General features: G+C 34.7%; 3 protein-coding genes across 5 annotated transcripts; all 3 read left to right on the top strand.

Moving 5' to 3' along the window:
* Window positions 1-378: 378 nt before the first annotated feature.
* LOC144557753 (homeobox-leucine zipper protein HOX32-like) lies at window positions 379-7,943 on the top strand. Its single transcript, XM_078306327.1, has 18 exons — window positions 379-798; window positions 1,612-1,771; window positions 2,176-2,291; window positions 2,636-2,726; window positions 3,078-3,173; window positions 3,534-3,647; window positions 3,847-3,930; window positions 4,116-4,271; window positions 4,614-4,688; window positions 4,781-4,887; window positions 5,022-5,211; window positions 5,602-5,793; window positions 5,977-6,060; window positions 6,286-6,420; window positions 6,552-6,880; window positions 6,980-7,088; window positions 7,215-7,364; window positions 7,627-7,943. Exons 1-18 carry the CDS (start codon window positions 557-559, stop codon window positions 7,771-7,773), a joined length of 2,577 nt encoding a protein of 858 aa, XP_078162453.1. The 5' UTR covers window positions 379-556; the 3' UTR covers window positions 7,774-7,943.
* An 8,791-nt stretch (window positions 7,944-16,734) lies between these two features.
* Window positions 16,735-20,660, top strand: LOC144557914 (Cell differentiation, Rcd1-like protein). 2 transcript variants are annotated; one of them, XM_078306567.1, is made up of 10 exons: window positions 16,735-17,054; window positions 17,485-17,556; window positions 17,888-17,977; window positions 18,098-18,140; window positions 18,561-18,667; window positions 18,876-18,971; window positions 19,502-19,692; window positions 19,937-20,006; window positions 20,093-20,190; window positions 20,227-20,660. In XM_078306567.1, exons 1-10 carry the CDS (start codon window positions 16,836-16,838, stop codon window positions 20,237-20,239), a joined length of 999 nt encoding a protein of 332 aa, XP_078162693.1. In that variant the 5' UTR covers window positions 16,735-16,835; the 3' UTR covers window positions 20,240-20,660. The 2 variants fall into 2 exon arrangements, with proteins under 2 accessions (XP_078162693.1, XP_078162695.1); XM_078306569.1 differs by having other exon boundaries at window positions 16,737-17,054; window positions 20,093-20,660.
* Window positions 20,661-23,199: 2,539 nt separating this feature from the next.
* LOC144558815 (uncharacterized) lies at window positions 23,200-26,817 on the top strand. 2 transcript variants are annotated; one of them, XM_078307693.1, is made up of 7 exons: window positions 23,200-23,412; window positions 24,960-25,273; window positions 25,367-25,460; window positions 25,596-25,717; window positions 25,894-26,049; window positions 26,333-26,425; window positions 26,513-26,817. In XM_078307693.1, the coding sequence occupies exons 2-7, from the start codon at window positions 24,962-24,964 to the stop codon at window positions 26,567-26,569; spliced, it is 834 nt and encodes a 277-aa protein (XP_078163819.1). In that variant the 5' UTR covers window positions 23,200-23,412; window positions 24,960-24,961; the 3' UTR covers window positions 26,570-26,817. The 2 variants fall into 2 exon arrangements, with proteins under 2 accessions (XP_078163819.1, XP_078163820.1); XM_078307694.1 differs by having other exon boundaries at window positions 24,950-25,273.
* The last annotated feature ends 244 nt before the right edge of the window (window positions 26,818-27,061 follow it).

Raw genomic sequence — 27,061 nt, 5'->3', positions numbered from 1 at the left:
AATTTGAAAATCACTATTTATTTTCTATTCTTAAATTTTACTATTTTAGCTATTCTAACTTCCATCCAAATGTATCCTTAGTCCGCTTCGGAGCGGGTTGTTTATATACACGACAAAAGAGTAATTATAATTTTGGTTAAACTAGGGGCCGGGATGAAACTTTCCACTCTACAGTATGGACTGTGAAGCGTATTTGATGTTAGTAAAATTTGTCTGCTCTAAAACTACAAGTCCAGTATCACACAAATATTCTAGTGGGGCCCCCCAATAAGTCAGATTATTATTTTCAAACGGAATGAACCAGGTCCAAACAACATAATAGCAGCATCAGTTACAATCTCTTTTCTTCCTGTCTCTCTGCTGCCTTTCCTCTCTTTTATATCTATCCATCACACCTAGAAGCTCACAAAGCACCAAACAGTGATATAAAGAGAGAAAATTCCATGGGCGCGCGGAGAGAAGCCTCACAAATCTAGGGTTAGGGTTAGTTTTTCAGCGCCTCCAATCCCGCGGATGCGTAGGAGAGGAACTGTCGACCGATCTCTTCCTTTCACATATGGCGATGGTGCCGGTGACCTCGGTTGGAAAGGACAAGGGGAGCTCCAACTCCCTCATGGGGGGGTTGGATGCGGGAGGGAAATATGTGAGGTATACGCCTGAGCAAGTGGAGGCGCTCGAGAGAGTGTACAACGAGTGCCCCAAGCCAAGCTCGTTGAGGAGGCAACAGCTGATTAGAGAGTGCCCCATTCTGTGTAACATTGAGCCTAAGCAGATTAAAGTCTGGTTTCAGAATCGAAGGTTTGTATTTTCGTTTATAACTTTATCTGAAGCTGTGGGTTTTCTCAGTGATGAAAGCCCCAGAAGTGTTTCTCTTCATGTACCGAGCTCCATTATGTTATAATGGAAGCCAACTGGCAATTTAGCTGAAGAAAAAAATGGACCACATTGGAGCAAAGTTTTGTTTTTTCTGTATTCTGAAGATATTTTTTCTTGTATTCTATTATATGCAAAGTCGAGTCTGTCTCCCAACATTGAAGCGAGTAGTTAATTTTATCTTTTTCGTAAGATACATGAAATATAAAATGTCATGAGGTTTTATCGGACTTCTAAGCAGAATTGTGGTGCTCTGATCCGCTTCAATTCACAGCATTGTTAAATTCGGATGCAAAATTATCCGAGCTTTCTGAATTAGCGGAAAGTTCAATTCTTTTTGTGCTTTTGGACTTTGAAGTTTGGGTGAATATTTTTGCTTGAATTCTAAAAAGATATTTTATGTTATCACAAATTCTTTTTGCTTTAGTTTTAATTATCGTGTTTTGCTAGGGGGTAGAGGTACTCCAGGTTCTTTCCTTTCAACATTATAAATTACATGAACAGTCTGAGAAACATGGACAGATACAAATGAACGTGAATTTTCATTCGCAAACATAGGAATCATGCATGGTTTTTATATGGAATACTATAACCTATAGCTCTGCAAATGTATTTTTTTTTTATAATTTATACTTCCATAAAGATTAAAATAAATCACCTGTTTTTTCCAATTTAAATCCGGAGTGCACTTTTCACTTATTCTTTCCTCTCATCAACTGTTGGAATTTTTCTTTGCAGATGCCGAGAGAAACAGAGGAAGGAGGCATCACGTCTCCAGACAGTGAACCGCAAGCTGTCCGCCATGAACAAGCTGTTAATGGAGGAGAATGATCGCCTCCAGAAGCAGGTGTCTCATCTCGTGTATGAGAATGGCTACATGCGGCAACAGATTCACCATGTATACTTTTTGCTTCCCTTTGCTGATATGTTTTTTACTTGGTATTTCATGTCATCTGTTCGATGAACATTTGGCCTATTATTTATGAGAAGCCAGAAACTATTCTGGGACGGAGCAGTTTTAATTGGTTCCTCGATACATTCTGCCCAGTTTTGATATATTCTGTCCATGAAAATGTAAATGGAAGATCCTGTCATCATTTTAGTCTTGCCAGTATATGCTCGTTTTACAAAGCATGTTTTTGGGTAATTTGTAGAACTTTCTTTTGTTACCTTTTTATTTTAAAAGAGAACCTTTGAGCATTTGTGGTAGCAACTTTCATGTCTCAAAGTTAAACCACATCTGTACTCCTACTTTGTGATCCTGTTGTTAGTATAGCTGAGTTTCTTTTTCTTGTACTCTAGCACACATCTGCAGCCACAACAGACACAAGTTGCGAGTCGGTGGTGACAAGCGGTCAACGCAGTCAGCAAAATCCTGTGTCTCAGAACCCTCCTAGGGATGCCAACAACCCTGCCAGGTGAGTTTTATTTTAGCCCCTGATTTTTCATATCGGGAACTTCTATTGTTGATATCTAAGACCATGCTATCATCAGGCTTGATTGAATAATGCAACTCATTTTCCATCACAAAGTGTGAGCACAGTTAAATATCAATATAATTTGAAGGGGAGATTTGTAGAGAGTAGTTATTGATGTTTTTACAGTTTATAATTATCATCTTGCTAAAAACATTGCATAGTTTTTGAGTTCACATTTTAATTTGCTGAGTGCAAAATTTGTTATTCATTTTAGTATGGTTTTGCCTTTGTTTTTCTCACTCGTGTTGCTTCTAATTGATTTTTCATTGGATGTCATTGGACAGTCTACTAGCAATAGCTGAGGAGACATTGGCCGAGTTCCTGTCGAAAGCTACAGGAACTTCTGTTGAGTGGGTCCCATTGGTGGGGATGAAGGTACTTGACTATACCTTGCTTTTATTAGAACTGCTAAGTTCCACTATGACCATTCAAATGCTTTCATTGTTCTTAAGCTATTTAGAAAATCTGCTACAATGACAATAAGGTCTACTACAATTATGTATAAATGCTGGACCTTCTTCTGCAAACTTATGCTTTTTATGGAATTTGGAATAGTTCTCTATGCTATTTTAAACTTTTTTGAAAATAAGATCTTCATAGTAACCTCTACATTGTTCTGCAATATGTGGAATTTCTAGACTGTTTGTTTTCATTTAGTCCAATTCAATGTAGTTTTACCAGTATATTTAGCTAATTGACGTGCTCTTTTTTGTATTTTTTTTTCAGCCTGGTCCGGATTCCATTGGAATCATTGCCGTTTCCCACAATTGTAGTGGAGTTGCGGCTCGAGCCTGTGGCCTTGTGGGCCTTGAGCCCACTAAGGTATGTTACTAATTGTATTATGCTTTAATGTCTTTTTTTTTAAGAAAAATTGGACTTGCATGTTTACCATACAAATTATATGTCAGCTCCGCGAAAACAACATGAGAATAAGTATACCAAGTATCCTTTGCAAATTGCATCTATTTTCACCAAAACATGCCCAAACTAATCTCCATTCATAATTTTTTCTTATCATAAAATGTGAGAAATTGGAGACAGTTTGAGGACTTGTCAAATAAATTAGTTTATGAGTGGACAGGTTAATAATTTGAAGTACATTTGTTTTTGCTTTCAGGTGCATGCAATTGATATCTGTACCAGATTAAATTCATTGACTATCTAATTTTCTTACTTGTATAGGTTGCGGAGATACTGAAAGATCGGCCATCTTGGTTTCGCGACTGTCGCCGCCTTGATGTGCTTACTATCGTTCCCACCGGCAACGGTGGTAATATCGAGCTCATATACATGCAGGTCCATACTTCTTTTCTGATTCTTATGTGAAATATGCATTCACGGTCTTTCTTTTCTGTTTCCTCTTTGTATGAGAGGTTACGTATCTGCACTGGGTTTTCAATCTCAATTATATATACTTCTTTTTGTAAGTGCTGATCATATTTTTTTGAACTGGCTTCTGACTTTAGTTTCTTCTATTTGCTGTTTCCTTTTGTAGACTTATGCACCTACAACAATAGCCGCTGCTCGTGACTTTTGGACACTGCGTTACTCCACTGCCTTAGATGACGGTAGTCTTGTGGTGCGTGAACTGTATATGTTTCTTATTTGTATTTTTTTCTTTCTTTTTCATTCCCAAAGTTGTTCATTTCTACCTAGGAAATTAGATGCGTCTGGAGCATGCATAATAGAACAAAGATATGTTGTTTTTTATAGTTCATATGGGTTTTAAAGGACCAAATTCCTTTTTTATGCCTCTGTTAACAGATCTGTGAGAGGTCCTTGACACCGTCAACCGGGGGGCCAGCTGGTCCCACCACAGCAGGGTTTGTCAGAGCTGAGATGCTTCCAAGTGGATACCTTATCAGGCCTTGTGAAGGTGGTGGATCCATGATTCATATTGTTGACCATGTCGACTGGGATGTAAGTTGTGCTTTCTCGTCACTTCATGTGTTGTACTTGTGCCCATACACAACTTGGTAGATATACATAGTTGTCCACGTGTGTGGGCTTAACAAGGGACGTACGTTAGGTTTATACACTAAAGTAATAGTTTATTAGTTTAAATTGTAATAGGTTGTTTAAGTTTTGCAAGCAGTTGTTGAATGGGGATCAACCAGAACCATGAACGACAGTTATTTGAGTGCCAGCAGTTTTTATCCTTTGGCCTTACAGCAATTGCAATCAATTAAGGGCTGTGTTCCTGGGAATTTACCAACCTTCTAGCTCATTTTTTCTTATGTATATAATATACTTCTTCTTCAGGTATGGAATGTGCCAGAGGTTATCCGGCCATTATATGAATCACCAAAAGTTCTTGCACAGAAAGCAACAATAGCAGTTAGTCTCTTTCTCTCTCACACACTTACTCTTACCTACACATTCTTTTTCGCTTCTGTTACTCATTTATTGCTGGTTTTTTACTTCGACAGGCTTTACGTCATATAAGACAAATTGCTCTTGAATTGAGTGGTGAGGTTTCTTTCACCGGCACTCGCCAGCCTGCCGTTCTGAGAACTTTCAGCCAGAGGCTTAGCCGGTAATTTTACCTTACTGTCCCAACTTCTACGTTGAATTTGCTTTTATCGTTTTCCTTTAAAAATTTGTTGCATTCTTAATATTAAATTAAATATGACTGATTTCCTACTTGAAAAAAACTGTCATTTTACACAGGGGATTCAATGACGCAGTAAATGGATTTGTGGATGATGGCTGGACAGTACTGAGCAATGACGGTTCCGATGATGTCACTGTTGCAGTAAATTCATCTCCTGATAAGCTTCTTGGGACCCATGCTAATCTAGCTCTCTTCTCTGCTCTTGGTGGTGGTGTCCTGTGTGCAAAGGCATCCATGTTGCTCCAGGTACTGATTTTCTGTTCAAAATTTTCAAGAGAAGGATCATTGTGGCATCCATGTTGCTTAAGTACTTTGCTTTACTTTGTTAACTGAGCGATATCTTATATTCTTATGTAAAAGACGAGTCTTAATTATTCTTTCGCATCACTCATGTTTATGGACCAAAAGAAGGAACTATTTTAATTCAAGTTATTGTGAGAATGCAGTGAGAAAATAATCAATAAAGAAAAAAATAGAAGTATGGAGATATCTTTTAAGTTTGATGGAGTACTTAAGTTTATTAAAAATCCTTGAAGTTCCTGCGGGTATTCTCTTGCTTTTGCCTTAGCATGACCATCCCTCAAACCGAACTACTTTTTCTTGTATTCTTCTGAAAAACTGTCTTTTCTGCTGTAGAATGTGCCACCGGCTCTCCTTGTCCAGTTTCTGAGGGAGCACCGCTCAGAGTGGGCTGATTGCGGTGTTGATGCCTACTCTGCTTCGTCATTTAGGGCTCATAGCCCTTTCCCACCTGGGCTGAGATCCAACACTGGCTTTTGGGGAAGTCAGGTCATTTTGCCTCTAGCTCATACTGTTGAAAATGAGGAGGTAAGCTTGTAATGTTGAATATTATATGTTTACGAGTCGCCTAAATAAAATTCTGTGGTCATTTGGAACTTTGCAACTAGGCTACCTAATAGTGTAAATTTCTCGTGTAAAGCCCATTTTCACACTTGTAATTTTGGTTTCTGATGTTTAAACGTGAAATAACTAGTTACTATGTGCTTTCAGTTGCTGGAGGTTGTTAGGCTTGAGGGACATCATGGATTTAATCAAGATGAGCTTCTTTTGTCAAGGGACATGTATTTTCTCCAAGTATGCATTCTTACCTCTGACAATATTGAAATTGTTCTATTTTTCATCCGCCTTATACACTTTTTCAAGTTGAATCACTTCTCTACTTTTTAGTTAAACAAAAAAATGGACACTGTCTTGGTATATTGCCCCTTCTCTAAAATATTGTTGAAATTTTGCTCAGCAGTTGGGATCTGGAATTAATATTGGACATACTGGAACTGACTTATCTTTTGAAAAATACAGCTCTGTACCGGAGTTGATGAAAACACCCCTGGAGCATGTGCACAGCTTGTTTTTGCACCTATTGATGAGTCTTTTGCTGATGATGCCCCATTGCTTGCTTCTGGTTTCCGTGTTACTCCACTTGAACCTAAATCGGTAGATTCTCTTTCTCCATTTCTTCCAAACAAAAAAATTGTCACTTGGCTTTCGCATACTATATGGCATTATTTAACGTTGTTTGGTCCATGTATTTACTTGCTCAAATTATGTGTTATGAAACTATGCAGAATGCACCAGCTGCCAATCGAACCCTGGACTTGGCGTCAACCCTTGAGATTGGTTCGAATGGGTCAACCCGCAATACAAATGACAACATGAACTCTACTGGAACAAGATCGGTCTTGACACTTGCGTTCCAATTTGCTTATGAGAATCACCTTCGTGATAGTGTGGCTGTGATGGCACGGCAGTATGTGAGGAGCGTTGTTGCTTCAGTGCAAAGAGTTGCTATGGCCATAGCACCCTCCCGCCTTGGTTGCACCCAGATCGGTATGAAGCAAGCGAATGCATCCCCAGCGGCGCAGACCCTTGCTGAATGGGTTTCAAAAAGTTACCGGTAATGCTTAATTGCTTTGGTCTAGAGCTTTGGATTGTATTTTTACTAGCAGATATGGGTTTCTGATATGTTCTAATGTTCGGCTGTTTGAATGTTTAGGGCTCATACTGGAAATGAGCTTGTTCGAGGGGATTGTCAGGATGGTGGTGATGCCTTGCTGAAGCTTCTCTGGCACCATTCTGATTCCGTCTTGTGCTGTTCGTTGAAGGTATGCTTATTTTCATGATTAAGGTTTAACCAAAGATTCCCTTTGTATGGTTCAACAACTGTCTGGTATAATTAATTGATTCTTTACTGGCCATTCCAAACTAATAACATATGTGATTTGTTGTAGGCTTCCCCAGTGTTTAGCTTTGCAAACCAAGCTGGTTTAGATATGCTGGAAACAACACTAATAGCTCTCCAAGAGATACGGATTGAATCTGTTCTTGATGAAACTGGTCGCAAGGCGCTTTGCTCTGAATTTAACAAAATCATGCAACAGGTATTACCCAATCGTAGTTTCATTATTTGGACAAAGCAGGTGAACTCCATGGAATTGAGGGTTTAATTTTGGTCCAATTGTTCTGTATGTACCTTTTATATGTAAAACTGAGGTGTTATAGACCCTAATGGACCCTTAAATTTGGACTTCTATTGGGTCTGCAGAGTTAACTTCATAGTAATTTTGATGTTTTTTTTTTCTCAGCAAGTCATTCATCAATATGCTGTCTTATATATCTCTTCTTTTGAATGTTTGATTCTAGGGTTTTGCACGGCTTCCAGGAGGCATATGCATGTCGAGCATGGGGAGGCCAGTGTCGTATGAAGAAGCGGTGGTTTGGAAGGTTCTAGATGAAGATGATTCGCCCCACTGTTTTGCCTTCATGTTCGTTAACTGGTCTTTTATTTGAATCATTGTTTATATGAACCCCTTTTGTTGTAGTTGTGTTGTCAAACTAGCAGTTGGTTCAGGTGGGAAAAGTGGTCTGTTGTGGTGTGTTATTGTAGTGTTATGACACCGTACTTTGTAGCCGTGACTCTGCTATTATGGTATGTTATTTAATTAGTTGAACAGGGTAAATGCCGTGTTTTTGCGTATAATTACTGTTCTTGTTTTGAAATCTATTGTTGGAATGGCCCGGTTTGATGTTTGATGTTTGATATCCTCCCGGAGATATAAGAAGTACAGTTTGCTTCTTTTAAATAAACATAAAAACTCCTTTTCGGCTAAAAATACGAGAGCAACTTAATTGTTGAATGGTTCTATAGTAAGTTCATTAGAGTTTATTTGTGTGATTACGTACGCATTGATTAATTTATGGATATGGAAAACATATAATTAGATTTCATTTGGGAGTTTTGGTGATTATATCATAACAGGCGAAGTTTAAATTGATTATAAACATGATCAGCACACACCAAAGAGGATGACACGATGTCTAAATTGATTATAAACATGATCAACACGCACCACAGAATTTTATTCTAATTATTATTTTTAGTTTAACTAGAGTATTTTATAATTACGAATGATGCATAAATTAATTACTAGTACCGTGTCCGTTGCGTTTGCAACGTGAAAAACATATTTTTATAAAAAAAAGTACCAATAAAAATAATTATTATTCAAAAATTGAGAGATGTCAATAAAGAATTTATTTAATATTGTATTTTTAATTACCTTGAATCGTGATCTCTGATAATAATTTGATAATGTGATGGTTTTGGATTTTAAGTACCAATGATATCAAATAATAGTTTGATTCGAATCTAATATCAAATATCGTACAACAATTCAATATCGGCATACAACATGATATAGGGATGCAAACGGATCGGATACTGATCGGATAGTGGTAAAACCATATCCGTATCTGTATCCGCACGGATATTTGGATATCGAATATCCGTATTAAATTTTTGGATACAGAGTCGGATACGGTCAGATAATATCCAACCCGTTTGCACCCCTAACATGATATCAAATAACATGAATAAAAAGTGCCATCGTGGTGTGTGTATATACATTGATATTTTTTTTACAAAATTATATACTCCATAAATTACAAACTCTTAAGAAATCAATTGTACTGCTACATAAAATAAATTGTCTAAAAATTAAGTGCAAACCAAACCTAATTATGTTATTTATTAACATTACAAGATTGTTGTTGGTAACATGGTCATATTTACTTACATCAGCATATGTTGTCTAAGTATTAAAAATTTACTTATTTCCTAAAGATGTAAAACCTAATTAAACTCAAAGTCTAATGCTTTAAGTAAAGAAAAAAAAGGGATTATTGAGAATTTAATTTTAAGAATTACGTATCAACACTCATCAAGAAGAGAGATAATCCCTTAGGGTTTCTCAAGCACAAATGAAAGTCAAAGATGTTAACAATAATAATCTAATATACAATATTTTTAGCAAAAATAAAGATGCTTGTTTCAAGTTTGCTCGATTTGAGGGGGTTCACAGCTTGACCTAGACTTGGCGCATCCATTTTTTTCCCGATCACAAGAACAAGCAAAAACCAAGCTAACAAAGCATACGTGCACTCTCTACTTCTTCAGTTGCCAACATTCGGATAATTTTAAGCTATGCTGCCTCACATGTTTCTAAGGTTTCTGCTGCTATCGTTATCACATTTGTTGGTGACCTTTCTAATTTTGTTTTGTTTTCCTTCTTTATGTCATGCTACTTTGTGCTTTTATGAATTTTTCTTGATTTTATTGGAGGGCTTCTATAATTTTCAAAGGGTCATGGGTTATATATTCTAAATTAAAAAAAAAATTAAAAATATATTTTAAATTTCTCACATCAATATATGTATAAAAACAAAGAAAGACAAATAAGAAAATAAATAAAAAATCAATTTCTAATCTGTATATAAACAAAGAAGAAGGAAACAAAAAAGAAAAGAAAACAGAAGGTGGAGTCTACTCAATTGAAGAGGGAGAAATAAGGAAACAAAGAAATATATTGCTAAATTTTAGAGTCTGCTCAATTTTAATTATAATGTATCGTGTGGCAGCACGTGTGACGAATATGTTTTTAACTAAATTTAGACTCTTATACATAAAATATATGTATTTAATCAAAAGAAGACATATTGCGTGATTGCAGGGTTGAGATTAAATCTGAAATTTCATCTTTCAATCGTAGCCATTGACAAGTAGAACATGTATACTTAGATCCATTAATAGATTGAAGCACAATTTTGTACATGGTGTTAATTTTGAATCATGCACTTATAAAAGCAATAATTTCGAGTTTATCCAAAAAATACACAAGTAAACATAATTCGAAATTTTTACAGTTCTCCTTTATTGTGTTTTTAATTTTTTTTTAATAAATTATGGATACGTCTATGATTCATAAATCATCGATATTGTCAAAAAAGAAACATCCAATATATATTTCCCGCACACTCATAAAATTGTTATTTTCTCAAAAAGTAAATATATACATCGAAAATTATGCATATAATTATTTTAAAATGCACTTACTTTTATGTGGCTTCTTACTCATAATAAACTACTTACTAAAAAAAATATGGCAAGACGAGGATGGTCCGGCTGTACCAAATGCCACTTCTGTACCCAAGAGGAAACTCATAACCATCTTTTTCTGAAATGTAGATTTACTCAACAGATTTGGTATTGGATGGGTATTAGTCAACAATTTTACCAGAATTGGCATTCCTTCAAGGATATTATTGCAGAATTGGTATTACTCTACAGGTCTATGGCTGCCGGGTGAGTTGGATGAAATTCCCATACAGGCTCTGGCACCTCAACAGGACACACAACTGGACATATTCGCTGGGCAAGGCACAACCGTGGATCCACAAGAAGAAGATGGATAGTAATCATTGATTTACCATGAATTAGCTAGAGATTAAATAAAGGGGTTTTATTAATAGATCTACATTTTGGCTCTGTCAGCCTTGTCTTTTGAATACCTTTTGAACTTTGGTAGCATGTTGATGTCGATGGCTCTGTTAATTTGGTTTTGGATTAATTGTGACTCTTGGTTGTACTTGTTTCATTTTAATGAAACGGGCTTTTAGCCTTTTTTTTTAAAAAAAAAAAAAAATTTAAAATGCACTTATAGTGTATTGTGTGTTTGTTGACGTTTTTAATAAAACGGTTATGTTTAAAATCCAATGATACTAAAATTGTCAAATAACATCAAATACATAATTCACTATTTTTCCCACATTTTAAATTTTCCGTAGGGTTCACACTTATTTATCTTGATCAAGAGAATCTGTCAAAAAGTACCAATGAATTTTTTTCATACTACGCACGAATTTCATATGCCAGAACATGATAACCTTGTATAGATTTTTTAACGGGTCCAAATAAAGAAATAAATCCGAATTTATACAAAGTTCATCCTCTGCAGTACATTAAAACTTCATGCGTATGAATTATGTAAAGACCTTTACACCATGTTTGGTTGTAGCCTAAATGGTGGAATAAGGAGTTTAGGCCTCGTTATTCCACCAAACGTGCCTTAAATGAGCCGGCCTAAAATGACATAAGCCGATATTTAGGCCGGCCTAAATTAAGCCGCATCACATGGTGGTTTAATTTTTATTCCACCTCGTGGCCTAACTTGAATGATTATAATGATATTTTATTTGTATATAATTAGTATATTATTGTTAATAGTTATTATTAGTATATAATTATATAATTAATATCTTATATTGTTAATATATTAAATAATTATTATAATAATATTATATAATTAATATCCTTTCATTAATAATTATTATTAATAAATAATTATATAATTATTATGTTATATTGTTAATATATTAATATTGTGTAATTAGTATCTTATTAACGATATATGACTATATAATTAATATGTTATATTGTTAATATATTAAATACTTATTATAATAATATTATAATATTTTATAGTTCTTATTAATATATTAATATTATATAATTAGTATCTTATTATTAATAATAATTATTAATATATAATTAATACCCTATATTGTTAATATATTAAATAATTATTATAATAATATAATAATATATTAATATTATATAATTAATATTTTCTTATTCATAATTATTATTAATATGTAATTATATAATTAATATGTTATACTGTTAACATATTAAATAATTATTATAATAATATTACAATATATTATAGTTGTTATTAATATATTAATATCATATAATTAGTATCTTATTATTAATAATTAATAATTAATATTCTTAATATAGTAAATCATTATTATAATAATATTATAATATATTATATAATTAGTATTTTATTATTAATAATTAACCAATTTAGGCTTTTAAAATTTTAGTCCTCCACCAACTCTAACCAAACAAGAAATAGTTTAAGCTATGATTTAACTTTAGGTCTCAACCAAACATGAATAATTTAGACCGGCCTAAGTTGAAATAACCAATTTAGGCCTCCTTAGCTTTAGGCCACAACCAAAAATAGGGTTAAAGTTTAAACAATCGCTACCTGAGCAAGTATTAACAACCCGTGTTAATAATCTCAATATCAACACGAATCTCAACACAGTCCACCATCCAATCTGCCCTTGCAAGTTCCATTTTGGACAGTAAAAACTCGATTCTCAGCGTAAATAACCTCAAAATAAATTCCGCTGAAGCACTTTTATACTTAAAAAGTATATTTCCATTCCATGACACAATTTCAACGACAAGAATATGGAATAGTTATAAATTTAATAATTTGTTATTTTTATTTTAAAATGCACATAAGTTTTTGAGTGAGTCTATGGTACTATGCATATTACGATTTGGCACCGTGTTACGGTTCTATATTCGAGTTTTCAAATCCTAACGGTAGATCCGAACCGTTCATCTTGTTCTCCATATTAATATGTGTTTGGAGACCAAATTTTACATTTTTTTTTAATTTTTTTACTATTTTTTTAGATATTTAGAAAATCACTTGATCTGAAAATTCTGGACCATCCAAAAATAGTGATTTTCAATCAATTTAAAAAAATAGTAAAAAAATTTCAAAAAATGTAAAATTTGGTCTCCAAACACATATTAATATGGAGAACAAGATGAACGGTTTGGATCGACCGTTAGTATTTGAAAACTAGAATATAAAGCCATAACACGGTGCCAAATCGTAATATGCATAGTACCATAGACTCACTCTAAGTTTTTGCAATAGATATGAATCACTCCTGCTTATTACAAACTGTTTTTTTTTTGCTAAATCTAAAAATAATTATTTTTGTCGCAGCAACAAAATTAAAATTGTCGATATAAAACTATTCTGAAATTAGTATAAAAGAATCACTAACTTATTAACCTGATAAATAATTCAAATCTCAATTTCTCCACTCTTATATTAAGCACGTAGATGTCCTGATTCGCCAATGACTATGATTAAAAAATGAAATTTCAAATTGAATATAAGCCTTTTAATTAAACAATCTGTCTTTTTTATTCTATGAATCTTTTTGATATTTTCCTACGTATAGAAGTATAAATTTATTTAGACACGTACATGGGCGGATCCAGGATTTTTGTCAAGATAGGGCACTAATCGGATTCAAATCCATTAACTTATCGGGTACACTATTACAACTCCATGCCTTTAACTTTGTTTATTATAAAATCTATTATAATCATAAAATCTATTATAATCATAAAATCGAGTGACACAGTATTGAAATATCTTTAGTAAGCTAATTGAAAATTTGTTTTGCACAATTAAAAGTGGGATTGTTCTTAGCCAATTAGCAAATTGAAGTCAAAGTTTAGAAAAAAATTTAACCGAAATATAAATGTTGAATAATAAAAGGTACAAAAAGTGTGGCCAATCCATTTCTTAGAATTGTAATACTAGATTTCATTGTCAAATTTTTCTTGTTCTCATATTCTCTTTCATTCTATTAACGAAATAAAGTATCGCATAAAAAAAAAACGAAATACACATATTTGACCAAAACTCAGAAGAAATTGGTTAAAAAATCGAACTAACTCGAAGCACTATATTGAATCAAGGTAGGCACGTTAAACAATTAATACTGGCTCAAATTAAAAAAATTCAAATCCAGGAGTAAGCACTTGCCTACCCCAATTTCAACGTAGATCCGCCAATAAACACGTACTCATAACACACACTCACCACACATTTCTCTTGTTTCTTTTCGAAATTTTTCCTAAACACCCATTATTTGATTGTTTGTCGTATACTCATTTTTCTTATTGGTTTTGATTTTTTTTTTAGAATGTCATTTATAGATAGAGATCCATAGTAATTGTTACATTTTTTGTTTCTTTGTATGTTATTTAAGGATTGCAGATTCACATTTATAGCAAAAAGGGTACATATCCACATGTAATAACAATAAACATTATAATTTTTTATGCAACAAAACTATAATAGATTGATAAAATAGTAAAATAATAAATTGCAGTATTTTATTTTAATATAAAATACCACACAAAGTCAGTGTACATATGAATTAAAAGTTCTATTTATTTTCTATGAAATACTGAATTTTGAACATACTCGCTCTCCTATGATATCATTCGTAAATACTGTTGAATACTTATTTCTTTTATTGATCTATCTTTTCTTTTCGTGATTTTTTTCTATGAGAATTCTTGTTCTTTTATAGTATATTCTCGTTACAACACACAGACACAACCAATTTAATAATTATAGAAATGAAAATTCTCTTATTAGCTTTGAGGAAAAAAAAGAAGCAAAAATTACAAAAAGGAGACGATATAAACACGTTGGTAGTGTTCGGCACATTATTCTTAAGATTTTTTAGAGCTTCTTAGGAAACTAAAAAGTGTTACTTATTCTTTTGTAAAACTTAAAATTACTGTTTTAGACTTCCTTTTGCTTATGTTTTTAAGTTGTTTAAATTTTTAAGGAGCTATTCATTTAGAATGACTTGAGGCATTGAGAATTTGAGATTTTACAAGAGGTGGTGTTTGGTTGTGGATTAAAGTTAAGGAGGTCTAAATTGGTTATTATGACTTAGGCCGGTTTGGTTGAGGTCTAAAGTTAAATTATAACTTAAAGTATTTCTTGTTTGGTTGGAGTTGGTGGAGAACTAAAGTTTTGAAAGCCTAAATTAGTTTATTATTTATAATAAAATACTAATTATATAATATTAATATGTTAATAATAACTATAATATATTATTATAAAATTTATTTAAAATATTAATAATATAAAATATTAATTATATAATTATAATTAGTAATTATTAATAGAGGAGGGATCAAGTTACAACATCTATTTTTTTTTTCAAAGTCCAAATCGTCGATCCAAACCGTTAGATATTCAATCTATATTAAAATGTGCTTGGAGACCAAATTTTATATTTTTTGGAATTTTTTTGCCATTTATTAAGATGGGTACAAAATTGCTGTTTTTTAATAGTGCAGAATTTTAATAAAAACAACGATTTTGTACCCATCTTAATAAATAGCAAAAAAATATAAAATTTGGTCTCCAAGCACATTTTAATATAGATTGAATATCTAACGGTTTGAATCGACGATTTGAACTTTGAAAATGAAAAAAATAAATGCTGTAACTCTGTTGTAACTCGATCCCTCCTCTTATTAATAATAATAAAATACTAATTATATAATTATAAAATAATAATAATTATTAATATTATTAAAATAATTATTTAATATATTAACAATATAATTTTATATTAATAATAATTATTAATAATACCAATATATGTAGGGGTGGCAACGAACTGAACCGAACTGAACTTACCTTAGGTTTGAGTTTGGTTTGAATTAATTTTGAACCGAACCTGGTTTGATTCGTTTCGAACCGATCCCATTTCGAACCGAACCCATTTTGAACTACACATTTTTCGAATCGAACCCGAATCGAATCACGAACTAAATTATTTTTTAGCAGTCCTAGTTATTCCGGTAGTTTATACATTAATTTTTTCTCGCGGGAGAATTCACATGGCTTCCTTTTACCGATATGAACTATGAAATGAGTGTTTTTAAGTTGAAAAATTGTTCATGAAAAAATACATCAGAGACGGCTTTCCTGGTATGAACTATGAGAGACGACCGAAGAGAGAGGAGAGACAGTCATCTAGTCCAGAGAGAGGAGTGACAGCCGGAGAGACAGCCAGTCGCCGAGAGCGTCAGCTAGATTTTAGAGCTAGAGGGAGAGTGAGTTAGGGAGAGGTGGAGAGAGAACTAGGTTATTGAGATTTGAGAGCGAGGGAGTGTCGGCTAAGTTAAATTATGACTCTCTATCTTGGATTTTAATTTCATCAGGTAAATGGACGGCCGATGTTATTATGAGATTCGAACCATAAAAATGATCGAACCCATTTCGATCGAACCCGGCTAGGTTTGGGTTTGGTTTGAATTAATTCCGAACCGAACCTGGTTTGGTTCGTTTCAATTCGAACCCATTTCGAATCGAATTAAACTCGAATCAATCCCGAATCAAATCACGAACCTCGAATTTTTTTGCCAGCCCTAAATATATGAATAACAACTATAATATATTATTATAATAACTATTTAATATATTAATAACAACTATAATATATTATAATAATTATTTAATATATTAACAATATAACATATTAATTATATAATTACATATTAATAATAATTACGAATAAGAAAATACTAATTATATATAAATAAAATATTATTATAATCATTCAAATTAGACCATGATATGAAATAAAATTAAACCACTATGTAAAATAATTTAATTTAAATCAATTTAAAAATAAATTTATACTATATTCGGCTCAATTAATAATCGTTTGATACAATAACGAGACCTAAAGTAAGCGCCTCCTTAGCAGCTTAAACTTTAATCTACCCAACTTAGCCGAACACCTCGTTAGGAGAAACGATCTTCGTCTTCCATTTATCCATCCCTCTCTCCCAGCGACTCGAGCCGCAGCCGATGGCAAACCTACCTTCTTCTCTCTCTCTCAGTGCTTCTTCCTTCGGAAACATTCCAGCCATGTCGGCCCCTCAGTCACCTTCGCCGGTGGGCGGCGCGGCGGGAGGTGGCGTCGGCGGCCAGGCGGCGAAGGAGAAGAAGATGCTTGGCGCGGAGCAGCTCGTGCTTGACCTCTGCGACCCCGATCTCAGAGAAAATGCTCTTCTCGATCTCTCCAAGGTTCCTCTCTCTCTCTCTCCGTCCCCGAAACCGCCACTTGCTGTTTGGTCGAAAGAGCCCTTTTCCTATATCCGAGAAAATATTTGGGTCTTCAGTACTTCCTAAGGAAGAACAGCGTTCAAATAGAACCAACAGATCGCAATTCTCTCAGAATATCTTCTTTTGGTATGGTGATCTTGTAATTCCAGCCTTTAAGTTGATCTACACACTAGTAGTATTTGGTTATTATTTGGAAGTCCTTTCTGTTATTACCGAGCGGTATTTTGCCTGAGGAAATTTGGAAGGTTTATGGCCATGAGTAGCATGTTCCCTGTTTTCCAGATTATTTGAGATAATTCTTGTTCTCAGTAGTTGTTAGAAGTCTTCTGGGGGTGGACAGAAATGTTCCATACTTTTATCTGTACTTATCATTTGTTTCTGTTTTCCACAGAAAAGGGAGATTTTTCAAGATCTTGCACCACTGTTGTGGAACTCTTTTGGGACTATAGCTGCTCTTCTACAGGTGAATAATCTTCATTTCTTCCTGTTTGTCCCCTTGATGTGCTGCGGACACCGATTGAAATACTAAGCAATTCAAGCTCAGTTTTTCCTGTTTACACAAAAGGGTTGAATTGAGTCAACTGAATAATTGAGCTCAATTGGGGCTTGATGCATTCCTGTGTTACTTGAGACAGAATTGGGTTAATGTGTGGAGATAATGTATTGGTGTTAAATTGAATTTAGCCTGGGCTTAATGGACAACTGGAGACATTCATTTAGATTTCCTTTATCATATGTGCTATTAATTTGAAACTAATAAATTCTAGTGTGCTGCAATTTGTATTGAATTGCAGGAGATCGTATCAATATACCCTGCACTTTCACCTCCAACACTGACACCATCAGCATCAAATCGCGTCTGCAATGCACTTGCTCTTCTCCAGGTGATATTTGTAATTTCATTGTCTGCGCTATTAGAATAATGCTTCTTTTCATTCATTTCTTTTTTCCGTAAGATCAGTTTAATTGGTTACTAATATTTTATTTTTATGTTTTCATTGTAGTGTGTGGCTTCACACCCAGATACTAGGATCCTTTTCTTAAATGGTAATCTGCGCTTTATCTTTTTCCATGTTCACTCTTTTCCATCACATTTGATTCAAAATGTTGAATCTGATATGCCTCCTCTCAAACCTTGATATAATATATACTGGTTTCTCATAGATATGAGTTGGTTTATCGCTGGTATTTGTTGGGTAGTATATTTGTCCTCATACTTAATTGGTTATATCTTTCCTGTATTTTGTTTATTGATATCTACTTAGAGGATAAAGGCTTCATTGTGTACCATTTGGGTTTGGTACCTGTAACTAGCTGACAGAGCTGCAACTCGTGAGACAGAGGAAGACCTTTTTGAGCCCTTTGGTTATAGTATAATTTGTTCTTTTTAATCTTATTACCTAAATTTATGAACTTGTTATAACATGGTATGATATATATATTTTGTGTATTCTGTGTGCATTTCAGCTCATATACCGCTGTATCTATACCCTTTCTTAAATACGACCAGTAAAACAAGGCCATTCGAGTATCTTCGGCTGACAAGCTTAGGTGTAATCGGTGCTCTTGTTAAGGTACATTTATTCTCTAATTTTGTTTTCTATCTATTTTTGTAGATTATATAATAGGAGAAGCAGGCATATTCTTATTCTGATAAGTTGGGAATTGTTGGTATTACCAAGGTAGCCTAAAATATTGGTATTTTAGTATTGTGGTTCCTTTTGTTTAATTGCAGTCAATCAGGAAAGGTTTGGATAGTTATACTTGTGTTTTTTTGTTTAGGTTGATGATACAGATGTCATCAGCTTTCTTCTTCAGACAGAAATAATCCCTTTGTGTCTGCGCACCATGGAAATGGGCAGTGAGCTCTCGAAAACAGTAAGTTTTCGAGTTCCATTTTTTTATTTCTTTCCTCTTGTTCTTTCCCTGTCTCAGAGTATGGGATCCCAAACTAAATCAATTAGCTGTAACTCAATCTGAAATTAAAAATAATTGGGAAAGGAATCAATTGAAATAAGGCCCCTTTTATACGCCCATTTATTTAAAGGGGAGATGTTTGGAAATTTTGGTAAAGATCTTCCATGAAAGAGTAATAATGTAATCTACATTTTTTTTGTACATCTTCAATCCTGTTCCAATATAATTATTTGATTTTTGCACTTCTTTTGGGGGATCTCTCTTCTTCCACTCTATCCCAGAATACGAAGGTGGTACCAGGCATGCCCTAATCGTAATAATTGTTCAACTTGGCACCTACAGGTGTTGAACTCGATCTGTATCCCATATGGTGCCTCACTTGTACGAAATTGGTCTGTGACAGAAGCTAGGAAAATATGTACATGCGTTTGTTTGTGTGTGTCAAATATTTGCTCACCTTTATGACAGTGTAATTGTGGTTTGAATGATAGGTGGCGACATTTATAGTACAAAAGATACTTCTGGATGATGTGGGGCTGAGGTACATTTGCGCCACTGCTGAGCGATTCTTTGCAGTAGGATCTGTCCTGGCAAACATGGTGGTTTCACTTGCTGAGCAACCTTCCACACGGTTGTTAAAGCATATCATACGTTGTTATCTCCGCCTATCTGACAATCCCAGGTTTGTCTATAGAAGATCAACAATTTGCATGTGGATGTTTTCGTCTAGATGCATGTTTTATCGTGACTTAAGGTTGTGCATGACATATAAATTTTACCAGTTAAATTTTCTGTCATAAATTGGGGTCTTCTTCAGATCTTCATTTTAACTAAGCCCTTTTCAGTCAAGTAATCTTACAAATCAAATGTCTTTTATTTAGCTTTTTTTTTGTTCTCGTAATATTTTATTGAACTATATTTTGTAGAGCATGTGCTGCCTTGCAGAGTTGCCTTCCAGAGATGTTGAAAGATGGCACATTCAATAGCTGTCTTCGGGTGAGATTATGATAGATGCTAAGTCTATTTCCTGCATAAGTACTTATAGATGATGAAATGTGACATTCTTTCTTTATGAAAATTAGGATGATCCGGCAACACGCAGATGGCTTTCACAGCTGTTGAGCAATGTAAACAGTACCATTTCTGCAGCTCAGGGAGGAATGGATCACTTGATGAACATGTAAATGTAGTTACAAATTTAGATTTCATTTCAGAGCCTTTTGTGTTGACAGTTTAGGATGACAAGGTTCATCTCAGAAAGTGTCCTTTCTTATCCATGCACCCCTGCAAAATGTTGAAATATCTCACGTGCCCTACAAATATCAGAAATATTCATTATAGAACTCATGCCTGAAGTGCTCTTCTCATTGATCTCACCTATCTGGATGTGCATCAAGCTTTTAAGTACTAGGGTTTTGGAGATATTTTAAGGTTTTGTAAGGTTGCATGTGAAAAACATTCCTCGTAGTGGCTATTATAACATTAGATGAATAACCCATAGTTGCAGTCCGTACATTTGAAAAGTGTTGTGTTAGCTGTAGTTCCTCATGGGTTAGTATTAAAGATGAGCCCAAATTCTTTGTTTGGTTTGAGTTGCATGTTATTGTTAAATTTTCACAATTATTGTTGTAATCGTGTTGCTAGATGTGTGACATAGTTATTTTAGATTTTGAATCTTGTGCTCCCCACATTGTTATGACTAGTGGTTTGCTTTTACCCGAACGGGTATGACCCGTTTTACCCGACCCGTACCCGTTACCCGAGGTACCCGTACCCGTGCCCGGGTATAGGCGGGTAAACGGGTACACGGGTACGGGTTTGAGACGGACCGGACTCAATGATTCGGGAAAAAACCCGCTCAACCCGTACCCGTTTTACCCGTACCCGAAACCCGTCTACCCGCACCCGTTTTACCCGTACCCGCACCCGTTTACCCGACCTACTTTACCCTTTTACCCGTGTACTTTTACCCGTTTACCCATTACCCTTTACCCGTTTACCCGTTTTTTTTAAATTCAAAATTCAAAATTATTTTGCCGCCGAAAAAAATAATATTAAAAACAGAAAAAAAAACTAAAAAACAGTATTAACAAAAAAAAAAAAAAAAAAAAAAAATACCCGTACCCTACCCGCCCTACCCGACTACCCGTACCCGAGGTACCCGTTACCCGGGACGGGCACGGGTTTGAAACGGGTAGGGTACACTTTTTTAAAACCCTACCCGACCTACCCGTACCCGCCTACCCGACTACCCGCCCTACCCGTACCCGCCCTACCCGACTACCCGCCCTACCCGTACCCGAGGTACCCGTACCCTACCCGAATTCAATCCACTAGTTATGACCACTGGGGTTTGAGGCCCGCACTTCACCAAATTCGTATCCTCTACATTAACTCAAAAGGGAATCTTTAACGTATCTCGACCATCCGATATATTTTAAGATTCACGCGGATTAGATTCGCACTAATATTAAAGAGCTCCCTATGTTATAGGTAGAAACTAGATTGGGTCCGTTTAAAATGAAACGGTTGAGATTCATTAACTCAAAAGGGACCTTTTGAGTTAATACAGAGGATATGCATTCTGCTTGGCCGCCAGTGTTGTAGGAAGTACGGAAATCATTGTTATTTTGTAATAATAAGATGTACGTTAAATTAAAATTCTTCACAAATACCAAGTGACAGAGACTACTTGTGAAAACTATTGGAGGACCTCCGAACAATAAGAAAAATGGTAAGCATGTAATATGTTTTTCCTACATTTGAAAAACTTCAGTGCATGTTTCTAATGATCATCTCTTTTACCGTCAACGAAGAGCAAGGAAAAAAAATACTTCTCATGTTTTGCAAAATGTAATAATCATAAAATATATTGTGTTCGATCAACCATGCGAGAAAGGTATAATTTGTTATTCCATACACTCGTCAATTCTTTATCGATATTATTTACGGGATTTAATTTAAAACGCAAAAGTTGTCAGGCGATCAGAATAAAATTACTAAGTTGCACTCATTCTTGAAGAGTTGAATTGTGGGCCGAGGTGTCTGAGGTTCAGCTTCGCCTAGGCCTTACTTTGCTGTGAGTTTCAACTTTGCCTTCTCTCTCAACAAAAGTAACTTGTCTTTCCCGTTTATGTGCTCATAACTTTAAGGAAAAATTAGATCCATGTCACTCCAAAATTTCAAATTTAGAAATATGTCATCTCAAAGTTTTGATTTTGTTAAATGCCACTCCAAATCTCACTTATTAAGATCCATGCCACCAATACCAAATTATTATACATTTGTAATAAAAAATAAACATAAATGTTGTATTTTGAGTGGTATTTTTTGTATATTCCATAAATACACTCACCCTTTCATTTTTACACCTTTAATGGGTCTGATCCGATCCAAATTTGATAGGTTAAACAATACAAAACCCTCACCCGTCGTTCTTTTCGCATCCTCTCTTCGTCTCCTCTCTTCCCAGGCGAAAAGAAGTTCCGTCGATAATGATATTCCAAAAACTGTACATGGCTGCCAAGAATTTTGTTACAACAAATTAAATACAAGATTCCAAGTTTCCAACAGAGGAGTAAACTGTAATTAAAGCTGAACATAACCAAATTTTACTTGAAAAGCTAGCTAGCTAGCTACTCACCCTTGAAATTGTGAAAGAAATGCTCAAGGACGAATTGAGAGCACGTGTCTCCACGATGGCCATCATAGACACCGATGAACACCCCGCGGGGCCCATTAACCAAATTTGCCAGAAGCCCAGACACCAGTTGGCAGCGATCCCCGTTGGGTACGTTAGTTTGGACTGCGGCCATTGAAAATTGGCCGTACATGTGACGGGCCAGCGCCAAGTATAATAACGCTTCTCATCGGTTCCATTAAAACTTACAATCGACGTCTCTTGGTTCGATTTGAAGAAACGATGGAGAAAACTTTGAAGGGCGGAGAGGAGAGTGAGTGGAGAGGAGAGTTTTGGATGAATGTTATTTTGGTAACTTTAATTATTATGTAAATTGTTAAATTAAAATTATACATTCATATTGTATTAGTGGCATAGATCTTAATAAGTGAGATTTAGAATGACATTTAACAAAATCAAAACTTTGAAGTGACATATTTTTAAATTTGAAGATTTGGAGTGGCATCATCTATTTTCCCCTAACTTTAAACAAAACGGGGAGCAAACCTCTTTCCGAATCGTCCCCTCGCTCCTGTCGTCCTGTCTCGTCCACTGTATCCTCTCGCCTTTCCCTCCAAAGTCCACAAACCCTTCTCTTCTCCCCCACACAACGCGAAGTTGAGTATTTGCTTTCTATTGAACGAATAAAGGGAGGGATTGCTACTAGACAAAAGGCTCGAGGCATTCTCGGAGCAACATCTCGCGCTTCTTCACGACGACAAGGTATTTTCCAATTTCCCAAATAAATTACCCTTCAATTGCGTCACTATAAGAAAAATATGATCATTTGCTTACTTTTCACTAAATTTGAAACTAGAAAAGGGTGTGAAATGATACCTAATTATATAATATAGTTAAATCCCTCCGAACTGACCAAAGTTGTCATCCCAATTTGATATGTCATTGGCACACTAGATCTCGAGCCGTGACCAGATGATGCTAGTCAAACCACTGTGAGTAAATCGTTTTGGTAGGGGTTCTAGCAGAAGAAGATACTGAGCTGACCAATGGACACTAAACTTTGGATTCATCTCTCCATTTGTATTATCCTGTCTTTGAAATTACTTGTATAATACTTATCAAATTTCTTCTTGTAAGTTTGTGTTAATGAAGTACATTAAATTTGGAAGCTCTACAATTCTCAGTGAATTTTGAAGTTCTGCCCAGAAATTGTTTGTAATTCTTGCTCATTATGTGGGGGAACTTGCATCTATTGCTATTTAGTTCGAAAATTCATAGCAAGCAAAAATGTAGCTTTGCACGGTCAACAGTGGATTGATGAATTTTGAAGAATGTAGTGCAAATGGGTAATTCATGGGTAAAAACACAAAACTTATAGATGCCACTGATTTACTGCTCAGGCTCTGATGCACCTTGAATGTGTAAATTATTTGTTGCTAATTTAGCCTAGTATTTTTTTTTTCTCTTTTAAGTAAAAAGAGCTCAGAGAATACTGTTACTTTGGTTTTCGTTGCTTTTCCGTTATGCATCCATTGGAAGCTTGGAAAGTTTAGAATGTTCATGTCTATATAAGATTAGGCATAGGAAGAGGCTGGAACAAGCTAGCATCAATGAAGAAGAGGAGAGAGAGAGAGAGAGAGCATCCTTCGCAGTCACTGCCAAGTTTTTCAAAAAAAGAGAGGAAACATTAATATGAATTAGTTGTAAAGTGTGTATATTTATGCCTTCGGCGTTCAATTTATTGGATTCTCATATCATCATTCTCTTTTTCCTTGTATCCTTCTCTGTCCACATCTATTTGTCGTGCAGAATCTCTATATGCCTCTGTACCAGAAAAAGGAACATCTATTGGCAACCTTATCATGTAGCAGTAACTTTTGAGCCCCTGGTAAATAGATTTGTAACGATCATAATATCATAAGGAAACTATTGTTAACTAGCAAATTATAGAGCAAAGATAAACCCTTGAACCATCAATATTCGTTGCTTTTTTCAGGTTATCAGTTCAAAATATATATTTTTTTTTTCATTTGTGGAATTAATTTTATTCACCTCCTGTTGAGCTCAAGATAGAACAACTCACATCATCTAAAGGTTAATGGATGCATACCAAATACTCAAATTTGACTGGATGCTTCTCTACTTTATTATTGTCATAACTTTTAGTTAGCGAGTTGTTAGTGCTGCTCTTCCTGTCTTGGTAATTGTCCTGAAACAATGCAAAAAATATTTGTTGTTAGAAGTTTTTGCTATGAGATTTATCATGGAACAATATATTTTCATCTTCCCCTGGATTTAGTTTCTTGTAGGTATGTTGAGCGGCTATGCTAGCTTGCACCAGAGAAGTGATTCTGGGGAGCTACTAGAGGATTTAATATCAGAATCAGAATCAGAAGAATCAGTATTGTGTGGAAAGGTTGTTTACAGAGCATCATTTACTGAGCTCGAGGGAAATAATTTGAAGTATGACACCATAATATGGGTTTTAATTTCACTCTTACTTGTTATGGCATGGGGAGTTGGCCTTCTCATGCTTCTCTACCTACCATATAAGAGATACGTGTTAAGGAAAGAAATTTCGTCAAGGAAACTTTATGTGACTGAAGATAATATTGTTTATAAGGTAATATATTATTTTATGTGAAACATAATATCTTTTGTGATTATATAACTTTTCTCTTGATTTATTTGTTTATTGATTCAATGTTGTTCTTAGGCATGTAGGCCTTCGTTTATGCCATTCTGGGGGCCTGTAAAGATCAAGAAGCAAGTGCCTCTTCACCTAGTAATTGACATTATTATTGAACAAGGTATAAAACCTTCCACTTCAGATTAAATGGAAAGAACCAAAAGCTTGAAATAATACCAGTAGCTGTTTTAAAGATGAAAAGTGATTTGCTATTTATTAGCTCCTGTTGTGTTTCTTAATCAATCGACGTTTTTAGGTTGTTTGCAAGCTATGTATGGATTGCACACAGTTAGAATTGAGAGTAGAGTTCGTGGTAAGCCTGCTCCAGTCGATGAGCTTCAGTTTCAAGGCGTCACCAATCCAGACCACCTTAGAGCGGTTGTTTGATCTTTTTGTTATTTTTTGCTTAATTTATTTATTTACAATAATATCTAAAATAAGTGTTAGATGTTTTCAATCATGCCTACCATCTCCTAAAAAATAAACAAATTTACAATTTGTAAGTTTTGAAAATATCGGTTCTGGATTTAGTTTGTTCGTTGCTTTTTCCACAGATTATTGTCGCAGAAGCAGCAAAGAACATCAAAAACATGGCAAGCAGGCTGGTCATGTCGATGTCTTCTTTTGAAGGCCAGCTCTCCACTCCAAGAATGCAATCCCATTCGGACAATCCTGCATTTAACAGATTTCTTTCTCCTCCAAGTGGAAAGGTACGAGTTCTTTCATGGATCTGACATGTTAAACATGTATCATTATATCAGTGCAATCTATCACTACAGTCAGGGGTGGAGCCAGACTTTCAAGCTATATTGGGTCAATCATATAAAATTTTCATGCTACGTATTGGGGTCAATTTTACATTACCCTTAGCATTTTACTCTAAAACTATATAGAAAATCATGTATAAGTACACAGAATTTGGAAAAGAATTTGACCCCCATTCCCTCAACATGGATTATTGAAATTTTGAAACTGACCATGCTACTTGTGCAGGTGAGAACTCCAAGACGTCCATCTGAGGTGGAGGTTGCTGTACCTGCTGGTCTCTTGCTTTATAAGCTAGAAGAAGTTAACCAATCAGTAAAGGTGCTGTGTTGATATATATTTTTGTGCTGTTTAATTATATTTCTAGGATTTATATATCATTCTTATGCTTCTGCATTCTATTTGCAGAAAATCGAGTTTCTTGTGGTTGGATCACATTCAGAAGCTGTTTCCATCGATTCATGACTTAAAAGTTTATTTTGATTATTATTTTCTTCTTGGTATTTTACATTTTCTTGTAGCAATGGATGAAGAGATTGCTTGAGAGGGTTTGCTGCCAAGTTCTAATGTCTATATTATAAGTCTTTTTTATTATAGTTAGCATCTAGCATTGGAGCACCTCTGAAGTAATGTGTATTCTCCAAGTGATTGGTCTATCATATTGGAGCGTCCTCTCTGTGATTTTCTGTGCTATGAAATCTATATTAACTCTAAATTACTAACCTGCAAAATAGTTGTTTTTCTTGAAAAATTACCCAATTTGGCCTTGACCCTAATTAACTGGTACTTCCAAATGAAAGTGCATTTCACTTTTATATGATGATCTTTTGAATTGTTAGCAATATGCTTGTTCGAAATGAAGCTGACTTTTATAGCAAGAATGACTAATTCCTAATGGAACTCAAGGATAAGTCATCAAGTATCTTATTTTGCTTGATTGGAACAATCAATAGGATA

Source organism: Carex rostrata, chromosome 8 (assembly GCF_964058835.1).
Source record: "Carex rostrata chromosome 8, lpCarRost1.2, whole genome shotgun sequence".
NCBI lineage: Eukaryota > Viridiplantae > Streptophyta > Magnoliopsida > Poales > Cyperaceae > Carex > Carex rostrata.
This window is presented reverse-complemented; position numbering and strand designations above follow the sequence as displayed.